The sequence below is a fragment of the Spea bombifrons genome, chromosome 4 (genome assembly GCF_027358695.1).
Source record: "Spea bombifrons isolate aSpeBom1 chromosome 4, aSpeBom1.2.pri, whole genome shotgun sequence".
Lineage (NCBI taxonomy): Eukaryota > Metazoa > Chordata > Amphibia > Anura > Pelobatidae > Spea > Spea bombifrons.
In genome coordinates this window covers 77,657,663-77,677,935 of record NC_071090.1, presented here as the reverse complement: position 1 = coordinate 77,677,935, position 20,273 = coordinate 77,657,663, and the positions used below count along the sequence as shown (strand labels likewise).

The following is a 20,273-nucleotide window of genomic DNA, read 5'->3' as shown; positions in this document are numbered from 1 at the left end:
GCATGAGTGTGTGTGAGTGGGTGTTAGAGCACATTCGCATGTTAGTCAGTCTATGTGTTTTAGTTATGGGGGCAAATTAATACTGCACCACTAACCTTAGGAACACCCCGCTGATTTTCAAGCTATTCGTACTTAACCTCTAATTTCATACTTAGCCTCCATTGAGTTTGTTGAATACACCAAAAAAGAACATTGAAGTCAGCCTTCAGTTAAATTGAAGTTGATTAATTAGAAAAGTTGAAAGCTTTAACTGCTTTTAGAATTAGTAGGACTAACTACAGAATGACCTCACAAATAATATGGTTTCTATCTCCAGCTGTGGAAATTATACTGAACTTTAACATTTTACAGAATGATCTGAGTAGTAGTTTAATGGTTTGGATTTCACACTGTGATTTCACAGTACAAAGCTACATGGCTTTTAGAAAGTCTTGTTTACAAATAGGTTTTGTTGGCTGGTGTTTAGTAAATTGGTTTCTAAGGAGAAGGGTCTTTTAAGCTACTGTTAAAAAATGTAACACAAATACATTACTTTTCTTAATCTGTCCTGTTTATTTTTTACATGAAAGTGAAGTCAGTTGTTTCCCAGGAGGCAAAGAAATGAAAATTACTCTGCTTTATTAGCTCTCAACTCTTAAACTTGCATTGGTATTGCCTTGCACTCGATACATATCAAAAAAATAAATACATTTACAGTATAAAAATGCGACATAATGCAATATTTTATATAATATTTTTGTAAAGAAGTTAATTAATTAATTAAGTTATAAGGCCACAAAGGAGATAGTTGACTGGTTTAATAATCCCTCCCCTTTCTAACCATTTCTTCAAAAATAAAAACTACTATAGAATTGTAAATGTTAAGTTAACATATATACATTGAATGTATAAAATGCGTATATCCATCCTTAACCAACCCTTGGTTACTGAAACATTATTGAGTTAGTAATAAGCCTCTGTCCTAGTGCATTCATGTTTATTCAATGTGTAAAGTGTAAAAATACACTTGATTGGACTTAAGTAAAACTTGCACTTGGATCCATGAAATGTCTCTCATCTTGGGTTACCATATTTACCACCTTTTATTCAAGACACATATACATTTTACATACTGGTGACTAGCACATATAACGTTTAACCATGCAGTATGTGGGATGAGTGAACTTAAAAGGTAATCAATTACTGTATTATACATCTCACTTATTGCAGTGTAGGACTTTGAATGTGCTAATCAGAAAAATGTGTCATATATATATATATATATATATATATATATATATATATATATACACTGATTAACTATAACATTATGACCACCTGCCTAATATTGTGTAAGTTCTCCTTTTGCCACCAAAACAGCCCTGACTTATCAAGGCATGGACTCCACCAGACCTCTGAAGGCATGCTGTGGTATCTGGCACAAAGACGTTATTAGCAGATCCTTTAAGTCCATTAAGTGGCATGGTGGGGCCTCCATGGATGCATCCTGGTGCCATGTGTTCTCTAGGTAAGCGACACACACGCACCAGGCCATCCACGTGATATATAAGAAAACATGATCCATCAGACCTGGCCACCTTCTTTGATTGCACCGTGCCCATTGTAGGCGCTCTCAGCAACGGACAGGGGTCCACATAGCCATCCTGACCCATCTGCGGCTACAGAGCCCCATATGCAACAGACTGGGATGCACTGTGTGTTCTGACACCTTTCTCTCAGAACCAGCATTAACTTTTTCAGCAACTTGAGCTACAATAGCTGGTCTGTTGGATTTGACCACACAGGCCAGCCTTCCTCCCCCACATGCATCAATGAGCCTTAGCCTCCCGTGCCCTGTTGCCGGTTCACCGCTTTTCCTTCCTTGGACCACTTTTGATTGGTACTGACCACTGCAGACCGGGAACACAATACAAGAGCTGTCGTCTAGCCATCACAATTTGGCCCTTGTCATATGGCATATGGTGTATATGTTCTAGAAAATATGGTCAGTGTGGTCACCTTACTCATGTGCAATGGCCTTCATTCCATTGACCAAACATTAGACCAGTGCCATTTTGAGATATTTGTATAAGACAAGGCTAAGTTCGAGACAGCAGTCAGAAAAGTCAGTAACCAGAAAGACGGTCAGGCGTGGAGATGCAGACTGCATGAGAACAAACACAAGGGCACTGAAAAAATTGAGCACAAGGTCAGAGTCAACTAGGGGTTTAAAGAAGGGGCGCATCCCCAGCGTTCATCCCCAGCACACTTAGATTACGGCTTTCATTGGTGTCCCATTAGCAACACAGGCCTGTGTCTATGCAGGTGGAGCGAATGACTTGTAATTTATTTGTAACAGCACTGTTTTTAAAAACTGTGGAACTGATCCTGTTTTCAAGTACACATAGCAGAACCAACAGAGAATGTGTATGTATGTATATACCATATATAGAATTTGTTATTTTTAATTTTTTGTCCTTTAGGGACCTTGGTTATACTCAGTTCCCTTTGAAAATGCAGGGTTTATTTAATAATCTCCCTTAAAGCTACATCTGCAGGAAGTGTTTGGGAGTCAAATGGACATATTTTTGATGTTCACAGTGTGACCACTTTACCTTTCATGTTGCTGCTGGAAAAATCAGCATGCAGTTCCCTAACAGGTCTCACATAAAAATTGCACCCGTGTGCAGACAGTTTCTCATATCCATTCACACTCAAAAAAAGCCATAGACCTGTGGCACGCCAGAGGCCAAGTCATCTCAAAGTTACCATCAGTATTCTAAACATCCAGCAGGCTTTCAAGTAATACTCTGAGCTGCCAATACAGCTGTCTGTGAACTATGTCCAATGAACCACATGCAACCGAGAACTACCTTCTCCATAGCTCATCAATCATAAGATGTTTATTTCTACTGAAAGATGAAAGCATCATTTTTTTAAAACCCGCAACCCTTCAGAGATGATGATTCTGAGAGGTAATGGACACTTTTTGTGAATGCGGTTTCTAGCTCAGGACAAGTATGAATACAGTAATCTTGCAAACATTTCAAATAGACATCTACAGTTACACTGAGTTACCAATTTAAAGAGAGCTTATATTTAATAATTAAGCTCCTCCTACGTAAAAAAAAACATATCTGGCAAAATTTAGAAATATTTGTTTCTAGATGTTTTGTATATTAATCATTAGAGAATATATTGTCCTTAATTCATTTTATAGTGAATGAAAACTTCTTTGCTAAAATAATATAAATAACAAAAGTGTGTTTCTCACTGAGTTTGTACATTCCAATATTTTATTAATAAAGAACATTTCATCTGAAGAAGACACCGCTGCTTTCCTAAAAGATTATGTGACTACATAATGGCCCTAATAAAGGGTATCATTTTCACTAAAGACTAAACATATTTCTTCTCAATCCAGTCTGTTTTTAGTATCCCTTTTATAAAATTGTTTATTTATTCCTAAATAATTGTTGCAAACAAGTACTACAAATTCTACCCCCCCCCCTTATTTTTGGATACTTAGACAGTGGGTATAGATTATATACGTTTTTCTGCAACTTTAAACTTTAATGTCGCATGCATATTATATATCTGTGTATTATGCCTTGTATCCAATCTAAACTGAGGTCTGACTCATCTTGAATGGTTAGATAACGTTTGTGATGTGTAGACTTGTGTACAAATTTCTAGACCTACTTTTTGTCCTTCTAGGAAATCAGATTAAAATATATGGATTTAGGATGTGCTAAACTTTTGCACACCGTGCTGAGTTGCTTAAGTGAGGTTGTTTCCTGTGCAAACCCGAGTACTTAAATCACACATCATGCTTCTTAACACCAATTAACATTTTAGATAGGCCTTTCAATCTGTCCAATGGTCTGTTCTGTGTAAAGATATTTTCCAGAATTATAAAGCCAACTAACTCACTTTTAGTTTCATTTGCCGCCATGCAAGAACTCTTATTGCTTCTAATTTCAAACAGTCACAGTTATTATTCAGGTTAGTCATTCAAAACTGATCTGATGCTGATCAACGGTGGCTCTGAGGTTTTTAGTGAACCAATTTGCATGGGGGAAATCTACTGAGCGAGAGTATGCACATTTACTATTAGCAGTGGCTAACTACCACATTTGGGGATTAAGCAGCCACTTAGTGCCTATAGCAGCCCTTGCAGCTAATGTATGTCATTTGCACTACTATATGTTACTCGTCCTCAGTAACAGGTTCTGACCAACTGCTGTCAATTGCTTATAACTATAAAGTTATACTATGTATACTCAAATTATTATTTTATTATTGCTTATTAATTTGTGTAGGGTGTTTGTCAGCATATGATGTTAGAGCTTGCAAATGTTAGTGTACAGTGTTAGCATGAGTGTGTGTGTCAATGTGTGGAGTGAGCCAAGGGTTAGTGGTGCCTGGGAGAAGAGAATAAAGAGGAAGACAGTGTGTCTATGTATACATCGGTGTGTAATGTGTGAGGGGGGCATATTGCACTAGCCCGTTTACTGCTGCAGACTGCCAATGATTCAAGCTAGCTTCATTTTTCAAGGAACATAATAATAATACAATATGTATTAAATACCATATGTGCTCAAAAATAAAACAAGTTTAAGTATAAGACAAAAATATCCCTGGTCTTATATTCAAGGTCGTCTTATAATTCAACCTCAATAGAGGTCTGACTATAAGAATAAGATCCCCCACAGCGCTGCAGGGGACCTGGATCCTCCTCTCTGGCAGACGGTTGACGTTTGCGCGATGCACGCAGACAACCCCTGCTGGTGCCCAGCACTTCCATGTGATGTGACCTTCTGCTGATCGGTCGTAGAAGTCCCGGCAGCAGCAGAGGTTGTCTATGCGCATCGTGCAGACGTCCACCGGCTGCCCTCACTAGACACCAGGGATTCTGGAGCATGAGGGCAAGTCTGGGGATGCATTGGTAAGCCTGGGGAGGCAGAGGGGGTCAGATGTGCATAACTGGGGGTCAGGTTGGCAAATAAAAGGAAATAAAAGCAAGAAATGCATTTTTCTCAATCATAGTTTTTATTAAATATGAACAAAATAGTTTACATGTGAATTAATATTTACTAGTGAAACCTTTGTTCCTATAGGGTAGTCTTAGAATTTTTTTCCCCTAAATTAATCATATTTTGGGGGATCGTCTTATAATTGAGCAAATATGGTAATAGTTTGATAAAAAAAAATTGGCACGGTGCATTTTAGCCCCAGATATTCTTGAAACGTAGCAATGCCCCAGCATGACAAGCTCAATGTAGCTAAAAATGACATTTTGCACAAAAGCAATTCTGTGGTTTGCAAAAGTCTGCAACTAGATCACATTTTTACTTTAAATTGCCCTGTGTAGTTTGCCCACTTGTCTTACAGATGGTTATAATATCTATTCAGTTATCTATTCAGTTAATAAATATGGTTAAAAATGGTGTGAACTCAAGAGTTTTGGGTAGCTTTATTGGTAGGCCACTAGGCTGAATGTCCCTTAGCACTATGCTCCTCTGTAACCTCTCTCTGCGACCAATGTGTTAACCAGTATCTGGGTTTACTCAGTTAACCAATGTGGAGACATGCAGGAGCTTGTGAAGCTTCTACCCCATTTTATCTTTCAATGTTTGTGTAATAATTTGATAAGTGACCTTAGTCATCCGGAGATTCATATTAGGGAGGACAAGGAATTGCTATTGAAAAGAAGATCCCTTTCTTACTTGTCTGTTTGCTACAATTAGTCACAGTAAAAGCTTGACAGATCACCCAATTGGATTTTCAGAGCTTTAAAATAGAGTTTCAGGAATGGAGTAGGACAGCAACATCCATCATTCTAGAGACCCACATGATGTATGTCCTAAAAACCCACTCTGGCATTTACCATTCTAGTTCCCGAGAATTCTGGAATAACATTTACTAGTGCATAGAAAACATTCTTGCTACTCTATGCATTGAAATTCTCCTAAAAAATTATAATAAAATAAATAATGTATACAGTTATCCAGAAATTGTGTTTTCTAAATCTTTTTGATTGATAATGTGGAATATGGTATTACAGACAATATATATATATATATATATATATATATATATATAAAGTCCAAAAATAATTACCGGCACTCCAGGGACTTTGCAAATGACCACACAAACAACTTCGGTTTTTAAGTCAACGTTTCAGTCTTGTTTATTACAGACTTTCATCAGTCCTGACTGAAACGTTGACTTAAAAACCGAAGTTGTTTGTGTGGTCATTTGCAAAGTCCCTGGAGTGCCGGTAATTATTTTTGGACTTTATATTATTTACTGCTGCAGTTATTTGGCACCGGGCAGAAATTTGGCATTTGGAGTGCAATTGTTAATTTTGGACTTTATATAAATATATATATATATATATATATATATATATATATATATATATATACACACACACACACACACACACACACTGTATATATACACGTATAGACAGGTACAATGAACAATATGTTCTGTCTGAAACTTCCAAGAAGAGATGTGTATTGTATTCACTGCTGAAAGCCATTAGAAAATGGACAAAAATGTTTCTAAAATCTTTTACTCAACTATAGTGTAAAATTATGCCTCCCAAGCACCCCTTTTAAGAGAGACAGTCCCTCTTTCAGTCCCAGGTCTCTATGTCTATCTTTCCTCCTCTAAAATCACTGTTTCCTAGTAGCTCAGAATGTTTGCGTGATATAAATTTATCACAATATTTCCCAGCAATACATAAGATCATGTAATAAAAATGTCTGTTACATAAACCGCTGTCAATAGGTCGCACGGTTTCATAAAAAGTCTTTGTAAAGCCCTGTCCCTAATCACGCCACTGTCCACATCCCCTTTAAATAGTTTATGTGATATTAGGACTTACGTCATAAATGTGCCTGATATACACAACAATTAGTGCTAATATATAACAAAAAAATAATGACAAAAAAAAAACAGGCAATTTCCCTTAGGATTTCTTAACACAGTGGGCGCAGCTGCTGAACAATGACCCAATTTATGCTCGGCAACATCCCTTGATTACAGGAATACCCCTCATACGTATTTTTATGCTCAAGAGGGCCTCATATTACCCTATAGTGTGTTATTTTTAGTACTACAGCTTAATCGGTTTGGGGTTACTTTTGGACATACAGGTACATCAAAAGCAGTGGCGGAACTACCGGGGTCGCAGGGGTCGCGACTGCGACCGGGCCCTGGAGTTCTGCCAGTCAGGGGGGGCCCAAGGTGTGCCGAGCGGTTGCTGAAAACGACCGCTCGGCAACTCTTGGGGCCCCCTGACTGACAGAAATCCAGGATGCCTCTGCTCCCCGTCGCTGCTCTGCTGCTGCTGTTGCTGCCGCCATCGCCGCCGCCGCCTGCCTCAGCGCTGCCCAGAGTAGCGTGAGGCGTTTGTCTCGGGTGCCGGCGCTTCACACTGACGTCATATGCCGGCGCTCAGCAGTGAAGCGCCGTCACCCGAGACAAATGCCTCACGCTCCCAACGGTAAGTGACCTACAAAGGGGGGGTAGGGAGGGAGTGGGTAGATCGTGAGAAGGGGGGGTAGGGAGGGAGTGGGTAGATCGTGAGAAGGGGGGTAGGGAGTGAGTGGGTAGATCGTGAGAAGGGGGGTAGGGAGGGAGTGGGTAGATCGTGAGAAGAGGGGGATAGGGAGGGAGTGGGTAGATCGTGAGAAGGGGGGTAGAGAGGGAGTGGGTAGATCGTGAGAAGGGGGTAGGGAGGGAGTGGGTAGATCGTGAGAAGGGGGGAGGGAGGCAGTGGGTAGATCGTGAGAAGGGGGGGTAGGGAGGGAGAGGGTAGATCGTGAGAAGGGGGGGTAGGGAGGGAGAGGGTAGATCGTGTGAAGGGGGGTAGGGAGGGAGAGGGTAGATCGTGAGAAGGGGGGTAGGGAGGGAGAGGGGAGACTGGGAGAAGGGGGGCAGGGAGGGAGAGGGGAGACTGTGAGAAGGGGGGTAGGGAGGGAGAGGGGAGACTGTGAGAAGGGGGGTTAGGGAGGGAGAGGGGAGACTGTGAGAAGGGGGGTAGGGAGGGAGAGGGGAGATTGTGAGAAGGGGGTAGGGAGGGAGAGTAGAGATCGCGAGAAGGGGGGTTAGGGAGGGAGAGGGTAGATAGTGAGAAAGGGATAGATGGGTTGAGGGTGGGGGGGCCCTTAACAGATTCTCGCACCGGGGCCCTGAGGTTTCTAGTTACGCCCCTGATCAAAAGGGTAGTGAACGGGTTAATTTCATTAGCACTCCAGTAACGCAGGCAAGAGTTTGAACTCATCCTTACCATAAATAATCAGCAACTAAAACATTAGCCAGGTAGAGCTGTATATTTATATGACATAAAGAAGGTCCAACGTTCCTATTTGCTATCACAGATATATAAAGAGATATATATTCACAAATGTTATTATATATTCGCTTTCCACTTTGGAAAAAGCAAAATGTCACTTGTTATATGTTAATATTTACTTAGTATATATGCAGATCATCAACTAACGCCGCAAATGCGATTTGTGCCAGAGCACTATGGCTTTCGGTCCTTTATAAAGTAGGATCTATGAAGCTAGATGGTATTTGGAATTACGCGTAGATTTGAGAATATAATTGTTGTCGGGTTTTTGGTATTAAATTTGTTAGGTCTCTGCTGTATATCTGATGTTGTCCATTTGGAGTGAGGAAGAGTGTCAATACTTTGGGAAGATTTGTTAGCTCGCAGTGTCATAAATCTCTCCGGCTGCCTTTGTTTGTGTTAAAATGTAACCGTATCTTTGAGATGATTTAAGATCTCCTCTGACTGTGCATCCATAAAGGATAGCTGTGTAGAAAATGGAACACATATATCAATTCCATGGTTGTCTTTACCCCAAAGCAAATTAAGAGAAACTAAAATGTATCAGTGTTTCCTCCCTACTCCTTAAAGTGTTTTCCCCCCAATATAAGGGTTATTTAATCAATAGCTATTATAATAATTACTACTAGGAGTATCAATTATCCATATGTCAAGGCAAATGGTATAATAAGAGGAACAATGATGTCCCTCTTTTCATAGAAATATAGAATTTGATGGCAGATAAGAACCATTTAGCCCTTCTAGTATGCCCATTTTTCCTGATCTATAGACTCACATCTTAATCAGTCATTGGTCATGTCTTATATTCAGGATTGCTTAACGCCTATCCCATGCGTTTTTACATTCCCTCACTTCATGAGCCTTCACTACTTCTACTAAAAGGCTGTTCCATCTACCTACCACCCTCTTAGTATAGTAAAACGTCCTTACATTCATACATACAACACCACAGCATGGCTGCCTAGCAGGATTGAATGTTGGCAAGGTTCAATCCTGAAGCTATCCGCTAGGAAAGAATTCAAGAAAGATACGTGGGTACACAGCTCTCAGCATTTTCCATAAAAACCCACCCACCACCAAAAAAAACCCATAAAAGATACACACAAAGCCATCACACCATAAAAACTGACACTCATATGTTCATCCAGTATTGTATTTTTATGATATATATATATATATATATATACACTCTTAGTCTACAAGAGTTTTTTCAATTACATAAATTATGGTGGGTAGGCCTTAAATGGTACCCGTGGTTATCCTTCATGACTTCGTCTCGTTTGTTGGACGTTGGTTATGGGCGGTCTCCATGAATGGCTCTGGGTATAAATGCCCCGAGGTCTCCTCCGCATCCCTGCAGCTGCCCCCAACTACGTGTATTGCGGGCCTTTCTGCCCAGCTTTACTGCGTGCTGTACTCGTAGGTAATACATTGCAGACTTCTGTGAGCGGTGAGATACGTGGTTCTCTGTTTATTGTTACTTGTTGTACGTTTCATACATTGTAACGTTTTTTTCTGCTGCATTATATTCTCCTGATTCTCTCTCGCGCCTTTTATGTCACCATTGGAGCTTGCGTGACTCTGGCATGCGGTACTTACGTGATCTTCTCATGTATTTGTCTCTGTATTCTACTGTACGCAACCATGGATCGTTCATGCCGCGTTACTTTTACATTTATTTTGTGTATCCTTGCACACTATACACTGCGACTGTGTTATATTGATGTGCATATTTCAATAAACAGAGAATTGACAAAAAAAGTTATGGTGGGTAAAGGTGATGGAAAACCCTTCCACTTAAAATTAAGGGGGTAGTAGACGCATTATTAAACACTCATCTACAGACACCAGACAAGCCAGAATGCTTGTTTTTCCCTCAAAAATCTCATGGTGCTGCCACAACCACAAGGGATTCTGAGTAGGCACATGCAAATAAGGTCAACAATAATCACCCTATGTTTTTTTCAAGACACTGTATTAAGGTGGCACATTCCCTTTGGTTAGCACCTGTAGTCATACAGTAAATGTGGTTGTTTGCTAGCAAAGATTAAACGTTGTACACTTAATTCATGTAATAAATGTATAGTATATTCACATTGATTTTTTTATTTAAACTACGAGGAAGAGCTGTGTTCGGGTTAATTGTGTCTTATTGAAAAACTCCATTTATCAGAGATGCTAACAGAATCAAGACATTATTTATCTGAAGAGAAAAGTCATATATAAATATATATATATATATATATATATATATGCACGGCAAAAGACACTGCGCTTGGTTACACAAACAGAAAAAAGAACATCATTTAAATCTTTTTTTCCTTTCTTTTATCCACTTGCTGTACGTGTTTAGTGTAAGCACTTATCCCAGCCTCTGTACTCCCACTCACTCATTTTCCTCTCTAGGGGTTGCAAATGACCTGCGAGCTGACAGCCCCTAATTAAAAGGCTTGAATGCATGCTGCATGTATTCGCTAGGAGTCCCAATCTTTAGAATTTCTTTCCTAGACGTGCTCATTGTTTTGCCACCTCAATGAAAGCAATATGAGCCATTAACAGGTTTTGTTATTCATTGATTTATAGAGAACAGACTTCCATTTTAACTGTTATGCCACTAAAATTGATGCCCAACCCGTTATATTTTGACAGCAATGTCCTATTTATCGCTACCGCGTGACTAATAAATTCCCCTGTGATCACTTGCATTATTAATTAATAGAAATGTATTCTGATATCGTTGTCATAACAGGCATTAAACGTTGTTTAAATACATTAAAATGATATTGTATTTTTTATGTGAAGTCGTACCTTTGGTAATTTATTTGCTACCTTTTTTCCCTCAGCCTTAATTTGCGATGGTGGTGGAACTCAACAAAAACTGTAGCAAATGACATGCACGGCTTCTTTGTGCGTCTATTTTAGTACAAATGTCTTTCAGCGGCTGCCAGTACAATATTGCTGCTGTCAGCTTGGCATTGACACTTCTAAATGTACTCTCCTATAGTGAATGGTTTTGGGACCGAACAAACCTGCAACCCTTCATGCTTAAAGAATACCAGCTTATTAGATCATGAAGCGAAGAGGGACAGAAGCCGCACAGAGCGTTGGGCTTAGAGGCAATGATTTCTTTCTTTGTTGCTTATTTGTCCAATTACATAGCATTAGCGTCCGTTTAAAAGTTTATCTTGTACAATGGTCTTAATGATTAAAAAAGGGAAGTTTAATTAAAAAAAAATATACATACAATAAATACATTATCTTAACTACTAATAAATCATAGCACTGAAGAAAAGTGGATTTTGTCCCCAAAAAATAAACGTTGGTTAGCAACAGATCTGGAGGTTGCGATTGTAGGCAGGCACATGATATTTTGGTTACAAACCAGACTCAAACATCACACTGATCTCTCAAGTCCTGTTGATGCTAATGAAGTCCTTTCCTCCATAGACTTGTATTAGTTAGAGGGTTCCTCTGTATGGTTACTAGTCCTCCTAGAAGTCCTCCTATTAATTCAGAAGACAGGGCTGTGGTAATCTTACATTTGTAGGAGCATTCTCTAAAGATGGGTTGAATGTGCATGTGTGTTGCATGATGTCATTATTATGACTATGGCATTATGTCTATAAAAATGAGAGAAGTCCTGCCACCAGGTCTCCAGGTCTTTCTCGTAGCAGCTTCTTGTACCATTGATGGCCAGTCCCTGTGAGCTTCCACTGCAAGAGTGGCTGCAATGCCCATTCATAATGGTTCAGTCAATCACGCATTTAACAATGCATTACAATGAGCCAATCTAGCTCTACTTGCATGTGTCAGAGTCGACCCTTATTACAGTGGCGTCTCCAGAAGGGGGTGATTATAAAATGCTGTACCTGGTGCTCCAAGAGTGAGCAGGGAGACACACAGTAGGTCTGTATAAACAGATCTCACACTCCCTTTATTTTCGTGACAATAAGCAGTAGATCAGTTGGCTGCATTTTAGTTGGGGGGGCACATGGGCATGATAATTTGTAGGTGGGACCATGCCCCCCCTAGCAATGCCAATGCATTCATAGTAAAAGGGGATGTAATAGAAACATTGAAATACTTTATTTAACAAAATACAGGAGGAAGGAGAAAAGTTAGAACAAGAGGTTATAATCTAAAACTAGAGAGACAGAGGCTTTGAGGTAATGCAAGTAAGTTTTCTGTTACTGAGTGGATTAGATATGTGGAACAGCTTCCCAGGAGAAGTACTAGAGGTTAATACAGAGAAGGAACTTAAACATGCATGAGATTTACATGTGGCTCTCCTGAATCTAAGATGAGACCAAGGGGTGATTACGTTTTGGTCCTAGAAGATGTGTTAAAATCACCCCCACAATCCCCCAAACTTATGTGAACATGATCCCTTCTATGTAGTAGTCTATGAATAAATAAAAAACATTTTGGGCATATAGGATGGTTTCCAAATCAGGGCAAGATAACAAATATACTTTTTGGTATTTCTTCTTATTTGCACTATGTATAATTTATATATATATAAAATTTTATTTTTTCCTACCTTTTTAAATGTATTCATAGAAAATAATGTCGTACATGATTACATATATAATTATGGTTTCAAAAGAAAGCCCTGCTTGTCATGAAAAATAGTTTTATATATATATAATTTGCGTGGGTACACCGATTGACAAAGAGGAAAATTAAGGCTGAAAAAAAGACATAGAAAGAACATGACAAATGCTCTGGTCTTGTAGTGTAAAATAGCCGTGGCCGTTAAGGGGTTAAAACAGGAAAAAAAACTAGATGGGCCAAATCGTTCTTATATGCTGTCAAATTCTATGTTTCTATAAATTGCAACTGCCATAATGAAGAACCCTTCTCTGGCATACTCCAATATGACACGTGTTAATTTACATTAAATGTAGAATGAAAACAGATTGATTAAAATAGAATAGACTTCACGTTCTTCATGCGCAATAACAGCTGTTATTATAGGAACAGAGTTTAGAAACAGCCTACTTTCTTTCTTTATAGAATCACACCCAAAACATTGTTTCATTTTTTTTGTAATCAGCTGAAATATAATGCTAGCCTTGATGTCTATAATAATAAAAGCAGGATAAGTGCCATCTGCATAAGTGTCGCCTATGATGTTTGAAATAAACAACTTTTAGTTACATATCCTGCTTGAATTTTACATTTGCTGATTGGCAGCTTGTTTTAGCCGCTTTTAAAGCCTTCTTGATGCATTGTATGACGGCTGTACAGAAAAGGCAGAAGCTCAGGTGCATGCGCAATGTGCACAAAGAATGGGAAGTGTCTCGTAACCATTATGATAAAAGCTTTTTTTTGAAAAAAATATCTTATAAGCTTCCATATCAAATGATAAAATTGCAGATCTTCTGCTCGACTGATGTCATGTTTATTTTTAGTGGCAGGGTCACTTTAACTAAAGCCCTCCTTGAATGATGTCACATAATATAATATTTGTCCTTTAAGATTAGATTTGAAAATGGCAATCTTTGCTAAATAACAAATGTTCCTATTAAACACGAAATGATTATTTTGGGAGTTTAGATACCTTTTAATAAAATAGAGCTTTAATATCTCTGGTTTATTGCTGACCTTTTACATACAGAGCAGGATGCAGTCACCGCATCTGGAATTTTTACGGACTGCTGGGTAAGCAAATACACTTGACGTCATTCTGGAAGGTATTTTGATAATTATGGTTTTTAAGTCTTCCAGTGCAAAGGGAATTTTGCCACAGAATGCCCCATCTGCTCCCCTTCTGCTGATGTTCCACTAAAAAACAGGACATTTGGCAGTGGACAGCTGTATATTGAGCCTGTTTGCCAGTACGATCTTGGCAAATTCAGGATGGTTGTCAGATATAATGGATGGATGTACCTTCACTACCATGCCCCCCCCCCGTGTTTTTTTCTTTATTATGTTTAACCATCTACAGCATTTAACCCTTCATAAATCTGTAAAATACTTTCAGTGTGGGTTTACTTGGGATGCTTATGTCTGGTACCCTAACGTTGAAGCTGTGATTCATCTGGAACCAATCCCTCTAACACTGCTGTTCCATGGTACAACATGTAAAGTGACATCATATCCTGGAGTTCTCTTCATAGTACTAGTAGGGGACCAGCATCATAGAGATCTATATGCACATGGCCCTCACTGCCCCTAAAACTGTGAATTTACAGCTCCTTAGTGCCTTCTAATGTTCCTATTATTTTAATACACAAAATGAGATATGTATAATAGTAATAAAAAGAGAAGTGCGATTATGTGGATGGTCCATAATGAATATTTTATCTGCAGCAAGCAAACCACTCAATGTGACATACCCATAAGTGTAATACAGCATTAAATGTGACATACCCATAAGTGTAATACAGCATTATATACATACATACATACATACATGAGAAGCCAGACAGAAGGAAGACAACTTCAACTACACAGAGGATACGTTACACAGCTTAGAATTTTAAAGGCATTCGTTGTAACGGACATCTTATATCCAAATCTATATGTAAGCAGATGCAGATGTAGTAAAGTGAGTACTTATTGACCTTTGGTCTCACTCTTCTCTCCATTGATAAGTTTCTCTCCGTTTCCACTTGGCTGTATAGCTACACAATATCTGGAGGATCCTCTTTTTCTATATTTGATCCAGAAGCTATATATATATCTTGAGCTTGGATCAATAAGATGTAAGTGAGATACACAAAAGTGCCTGCTCATATTTCCACTTTATGGTTAGAACATACTATGCAATATAACCTTTTTTCTCTTTTTTGGTTCTCAACCCTTTGAGTATTTTAAGTATTCATTTTGTATGTGCCCCCTCACTTTAGGTATGTATAATAACCCAATGCCCAACTGTAAGTACTTGTAAAGTAAATGTTTGCTTCAATTGGTTTATGATGTACTGTATTTTCCACTTTTAAATGTTTTTCCCCCCACCAACCTGTGATTTCATTGCCGTGGCAAAATTCTAGAATTGTGGTTCTGCACTTATTTCTGTTTTGGTGACATAGCACAGCTGACTTGTCTCATCAAAATATTTTTTTCTCTTTTATTTTTATCTACTTTTTAATTAGTTTTCTTTGGCACATTCTCTTTACATGTATGGGCGGACTAGATGGGCTGAATGGTTCTTATCTGCTGTCAAATTCTATGTTTCTAGGTTCTATGTAAATAAGGGAAATCTAATTTGAAACTCCCATATTACAATTTCATATCTCATTTCTTAACGCTGCATCTTTCCTGATGTGGCATTATTATGAAAAATAAAATACAGGGTTTTTTTTATTAATATAACGTTACTTATCATCGGCGACCCAGTGAATATGCTTGAATTCAATAAGAAATAGGGTAAATTTTCTACTACTTCAAATCATATGGTGTAACGAGCCTAGTAGTTTCCTTTCATTTGGATTACACATTTATATGCATGATTTGAGTGGCGATGTGGTAATGTGTTTTTAGAGATCCGAATGGAATATAAACTGAATGGCTAAACTCTCCTAGGCAGAGAAAATTGGACAGAAATGTATTCATTGTAGTTTACAGTACGAGCTTTGATTGTACCTTTAATCCCCTGAGACTACTGAGCATGTGTACAATGTTTACTTATGTGCTTTTCTTTTCCTTGCCATTTAGTTCTGTATTCTTATCCTCGAACCACTGCCGCTGCTTGCCAGGATGCAGGAAATCATTTTTTATCCTTGGGAAAACAGAAAGATTCAAGGAAAAACACCCATCGACTGAAGCCAAAGGCACTACGGAATATCTCCAAAGAGCGGCCAAATTCCTTGGTGGACCTTAAGACATACAAGGATACGAAGATTCTAGTAGCCAAGTTTCTTGAACATTCAAATTGTCACCTATCTCCAGAAGTACAACATGTTGTGAATAGTATTAAATCGGTAATCAAGTCAGATGAGAGACATATGGAAGAAGCCATATTTAGTGCCAACATTATAGACCAGGTAATACCGAGTGTCAGTTGTATACAAAAAGTAAACGTGTTTAGCAATTGGAGGAAATGATATTGGAACTGAACAGCCCTATTGCTGTTTATTAACTCGATTTATTTAATTACAATGATCTGTGCAGGGCTTCCTCCAGAGAGGACATGGTTTACTTGAAATCATTTGAAAAACAACAACATAGCGTATTCTAAATGTACTTTATATGGCAGTATCAGTTTGGCTGATCTGTTAAGATGTAACAAGGGACAGAAACCTTTGAAGGATGTTTAAACATTACTTACTATGTGTGTCTATATAGTGTAACATAGTAAGGTTAGTAAACAAGCAGCATTAGCTAACCTAAAGTTGTTTAGGAACTACAACTCACATGCTCATTGAGTCAGACGCAGTCCTTTTCTTGTATGATTCTTTGGAGTTGTAGTTACACAACTAGCGATTGTACCAGTTTGCTAGCACCGGTAAGCTGAGTGTAACATGCACCTAGGGGAAGTTGTTCTTCCTAGAGTAAAAGTTGTTTTATATAGGTCGACCTTAGTACATCTCCTCATATAGTGAACTATTTTAACAAATGCCCAGCTGGATTAGGTATCCAACAAATCATACAGAACAATGCAGCCTGGAAACTTAAATAACTCAGTGACCTCTCAGCCAGGGGTAGATCCAGAACATGCCTTTGGGAGGACACTTACACACATGCAGACACGGACGCTAACCCACACGAACACAGACACTCAACATTAACACACACCAAAACAATCACTCTAACACAACTAGACATTCAACACTTAGACGGACCCACTTGCACACAAGGACACTGAACCCTAACACAAACATACCCAGACACTCAAACTAACATACTCAGACATACTCATATGCAATGTGTCGTTATTTGACCCCACTCAACCCTGTCTCCTCTTGGAAATTAGGGCGATAAAGAGGTAAGTCTAGGTGACAGACTATTTATCCCTACTCCCGAACAATGATGTCATCATCATTGGTGTCATCATCATTGGATCTGCAGATGCTCTCTGCATGCACTTATGGACAATAGTGCAAAGGTTATGATACCTGTTTAGTTGACCAAGGTTTACAGAGTAAGAAGCAGAGTCACAGAAATCTTAAAGACTTCAGAGGTCCTTTCAGACTTTTAAAGCGGACCTGTCATCCAAACGTGTTTCTGTTGTGCCAGTAAGATGACTAGCAAATGTATACTGTATATAAAAAGTTATACTTGACTAAGGCTTTTGTCAGTTCTTGGTGGTTTGCAGTGTGGCTGAAAAGTGATTAGTAAAAGAAAATATGATTTTTAAGCATTTATTTATTGCGCTGCTTATATGAACACAGTCTAACCCTCTCTGTGGAAGAGTTGTGTTGCACTGAAAGAGTTAAACGAAAACCATATTTTTCAAACGTATGTGTCGTATATTAGCAATTCATGAGATAGAAACAGCCAATCAACAAAAACAACTGATTGCTTAGTGCTGGGATTACACTGCCTCCCTTTGTTCATCAGCCAGGTGTTATTTTGGGGGTAACATAGATAGCTAATGAAAATTCAGTAATATGCAAATATACAGTAAGTACCCAGAACTGCTTTTGTAGATCATAAAATCACATTGTTTCAACGCTGGCTTCCATTTAAGAAAAAATTCCTGACATCTTTTTTCTCCCTTGTTGCTCCCTTGTCACATTTTTGTGACATCATTATTATTACTATAAGTAGCTGTCAAATGTATTTGATTTGTTTTAGAGATGTGTTGCTAATCTATACCAAGGCACCTAAACCACAATTTATTTTTTGGTTCTATGATATTGTGAATTCTGTATGTATTCTGGCCAAAAGCAGTTATTCCTTTTGGCTGGCAACTCCTCAAAACTAATAGTATTTTGGACACATGTCTAGTGGAAAATCAAGTTCTACAACAAGCACCAGTCAGTGGAAGAAATCAGGATACTTTTCTACTACTACTACTGTCTCATTACTACCTTCAATTCCCTTCTTCGCCCCTATCACAACTACCCCTTCCACTAACCTCACTGCCTCCAACACATACTTTAATAATAAAATTGAAACTCTCATATATGAGGCGCCCATCCCTTTGGCGCCTCACCGTCCTATTTACTGAACTTATTTTCTTTCTCTACATTTAACCAATTATCTCCTTTCACAGACAATGAAGTTCATGCTCTTCTAAGTTACTCTTGTCCAACCACATGTCCCCTTGATCCGATTCCTTCTCACCTTACCACACCTGCCTTCATCAAAGATTGGCCCCACCCCCCTCTAACACAAGATGCCACTAATGCTCTTGTCCATGACCTCATTATCCCTCGTCTCAATTATTGTAACCCTGTCTTAGCTGGTCTCCATCTTACCTGTCTCGTCCCTCTACAATCCACCATAAATGCTGCTGCCTGACTTACCTTCGTCTTCCATGACTTTATTAACACGTCTCCCCTCTGTCTCTTCACTGTCTGACTTCTAGCTCTCATACATGCTTTCAAGACTTCTCAAGGGCTTCCCATATCCTCTGGAATGCCTTTAACGACTCCTAGAAACTTACGCCTTAACACTCTTTCTGAAATATTCCCTTAGCTCACCTGTCCTAGTCCCTCTCCTTCAATACTTATACTAGTGTGCCTGGTCCATCCCTAACAGCACTTTTACCCCTTCTATAATACACCCTAAATCCCTCTAGATTGTAAGCTCATTTGAGCAGGGCCCTCCTCACCTGTTGTTTCTGTAAGTCACCTTGTTATGTTATATATTACTTGTTACATCTACCCATTATGCAGAGCCCCAGAATCTGATGACACCATATAAAACAATTAATAATAATAATAACAACAATTGCTTGTTAGAACAGATTGTGTTTGTTCATTATTGTAACTTAGATGAAGATCAGACCATATTTTCATAAAAAAAAATTATACATACATGCCTTACCTTTTCTTGCTACAGCATATATATCCCTTTATAATTAATAACTTCCTACAAAACCATTTAACATTTTGTTTGTAATCATGTGTTTACCATCCCCGGCCAGATTGAGTGGTAACCAATTCACAGTTTTTGAAGTTATCCACATTCTATAAACAGCAACAGCTTGTCGAAGTGCATTTAAAGACAGCTTGTTGTCTTTTTTTTGTTGTTGAAACTACCACAATTTAATCTACTAAAATAACACAGATGGAAGATTCTGTGGAGCTCCACAAAATACATGCATTTTAATCTAATATATAGCTTTCCCTTCAATATAGCAACTGTTTTATTGTGTGGTTATTGAATCCTTCATTAACTGTCTTGGTTCTTTTAGGATTTCCTTTTGGTTCAAGTGTTACTGATATCTGTATAGTATATATATATATATATAACATATTGCAATGTTTTAATAAGTAAAGATATGATATTTATTAGGGAACATTATTATGAAACTTAAATAAAAGCAGTAAATAGGTTCTAACTGTTGTAACTTTTTTTGCGCAGGTGATCACAAGCTCTCAGCAGAACATCAACTTGTCTAGAAAGAGACTACAAGAAGATCTTCATCTTCGGAGCTGCGGAGCTCTGAGTTCTCCGTTAGCTTTTCTACATCGGATACATTTAGCACGTGACATGGAAAGGGACAGACCACATAGTTTAGTAGGAGTCTGCAGAGAAACCATCCTTTGATTACAGTTTTTAATTAACAGACATTGCATGCAAAAGGACATTCCAGCATTTGTCATCAGCACCGATTGAAAATGGTATCTTCTTTTTTGGACTTGGTCATGCATGGGACAACAGATGTCTCTGAATGTAACAAGTTTTTTGCAACAACAATGCAAACGTTATTTCTACACAAAATAGCCTTTTTGGAGGAAGATGACCTAGACTGAATCTATTTTTATTTTTGAAATAGAGATTCAGATATTGCTGCCATGTAGCT

The 20,273-nt window shown here is 38.5% G+C and overlaps 1 protein-coding gene across 1 annotated transcript in view; it reads left to right on the top strand.

Annotated features, from left to right (window-relative positions):
- The window catches only part of ENTREP2 (endosomal transmembrane epsin interactor 2), a 284,256-nt gene extending 264,212 nt beyond the window's left edge, over positions 1-20,044 (top strand). Inside the window, exons 10-11 of the mRNA XM_053464225.1 lie at positions 16,013-16,341; positions 19,832-20,044. Of these exons, the coding sequence (XP_053320200.1) occupies positions 16,013-16,341; positions 19,832-20,017 (515 nt within the window). The 3' untranslated portion in view covers positions 20,018-20,044. The remainder of the gene's footprint in view (positions 1-16,012; positions 16,342-19,831) is intronic.
- The last annotated feature ends 229 nt before the right edge of the window (positions 20,045-20,273 follow it).